The 1,775-nt window shown below is 38.4% G+C and overlaps 1 protein-coding gene across 1 annotated transcript; it reads left to right on the forward strand.

The window, feature by feature from the left end:
- The first annotated feature begins 961 nt into the window (after positions 1-961).
- Positions 962-1,445, forward strand: LOC119233978 (cytochrome c oxidase subunit NDUFA4). Its single transcript, XM_037496716.2, has one exon. The coding sequence runs from the start codon at positions 1,039-1,041 to the stop codon at positions 1,285-1,287; it is 249 nt and encodes an 82-aa protein (XP_037352613.1). The 5' UTR covers positions 962-1,038; the 3' UTR covers positions 1,288-1,445.
- The last annotated feature ends 330 nt before the right edge of the window (positions 1,446-1,775 follow it).

Raw genomic sequence — 1,775 nt, forward strand, 5'->3', positions numbered from 1 at the left:
GAAAAAGATTAAAAGAGGTGATGAAAAACACTATAGAAAGCTATGGAAGTATACAGATTTTGTTTGCTTAAGCTAAAACAATTGGACATGAGTGTCATTGTGTGGCTTTGAATGGAATGGAATTCAATGGAATTCAATGGATTCCACTGAATGGAATCTTCCAGGAAGTTGAAATGGAAGATTCCATTGGAAGTTGAATGGAATCTTCCAGGAAGTTGAAACAGAGCCGAACCAAGAAGAGGAGAACCTGTTGTTTTGTCCATAGGTTCCAGAGACCTCCAAGGGAGGTGAGGAAGCTGCCTCCATGGGGAGGACTGTACAACCTGGAAAAAGCCCTGCTACCCTTGAGAAGAGGAAGCCCAGGTGGAATCTGATAAGACCAACTTTGTTCTTGAAGCCTACAAGGACTGGATGTCAAGAGTTCGCTCTGATCCTTTATGGATTATTCCAACAAAGCCAGCTAAAATTGCTGTTTAGTTATTCTGCCCTGTGATTTTATGCAAAAATAGGTACTATGGTTTAAAAGTAGATTTGCTATTGAAACAATTTGGGATCAAGGTTGAGAGAACCTGTTTATCTCCCTCTTTTCTACCCTTCCCTTGTAAATAAACCTTTTGTTAACCTTTAGAAAGAAAGAAAGAAGGAAAGAAGGAAGGAAGGAAGGAAGAAAAGAAAAGCAAGCAAGCTATGTAAGTAGAATAAAACAGATGGAAGAGTGAAAATCAATGAACTTGAGGATAGGAATTTACAAAGAAGAAAGATACAAGAAGAAAAACAGAAATAAAGTAAGAAAAAAAGAAGAAACACTTCATAAACTATCTTAAACTATGTGGAAAGGCGGTATAATAATAACAGGTATTCCAGAAGTGGAAGGCAGACAAAAAGGGACAGAAAACACATTTAAAGAAATAATAAAAGAAAACTTCCTGGTAAAGAAAATAAATATATAAATCAGGTCCGCACTGACTAGGAGCGGTGACTTCGATCGGCCTTGCAGGCTTGTTCTCATCTTCCCGGCCCAAGGCCTCTCCCGCAGCCATGCTCCGCCAGATCTTCAATCAGGCCAGGAAGCACCCTAGCTTGATCCCACTCTTCGTGTTTATTGGAGCGGGAGGTACTGGCGCAGCGCTCTATGTCATGCGTCTGGCTTTGTTCAATCCAGATGTCAGTTGGGACAGAAAGAATAACCCAGAACCCTGGAACAAATTGGGTCCCAATGATCAATACAAGTTCTATTCAGTGAATGTAGATTACAGCAAACTGAAGAAAGAAGGTCCAGACTTCTAAATGAAATATTTCACTATAAAGCTGCTTAAAATGAAGGTCTTCCAGAAGCTGTCCGCACAATTTTCCACTTAACCAGGAAATACTTCCCTCTAAATGCACGAAATCATGTTGGTGTATTCTGTAGGGGTTTACACTGATTAATAAATGTATCTGAAACTTGAAAAAAAAAATATATATATAAATCAAGGAAGTAAAAACAACAGGGTACCTAAACAAAATGAGTGATGAAACGTCCTAGAGTTCTAGGCTAAGAAAGAAAATATTGAAGTTGGTGAGAGGGAAGAAGCAAATAACCAATAAAGTAATCCAGATCAGGCTAACATTAGACTTCTCAGAAGAAACACTGCAGGCAAGGAGAGACTAGAAAGACATGATTGAAAAAGTTCAAAATAAAAATTGTCAACCATGAATATTCTATTTCGCAAGGTTCTTCACTATATATGAGGCAGAAATAAGGGCTCCTCAGAAAAAATAAATAACTGAAGTTG

This window comes from Talpa occidentalis, unplaced genomic scaffold (genome assembly GCF_014898055.3).
Source record: "Talpa occidentalis isolate TD23 unplaced genomic scaffold, MPIMG_talOcc4v2.1 talOcc4.8, whole genome shotgun sequence".
Classification (NCBI taxonomy): Eukaryota; Metazoa; Chordata; class Mammalia; order Eulipotyphla; family Talpidae; genus Talpa; species Talpa occidentalis.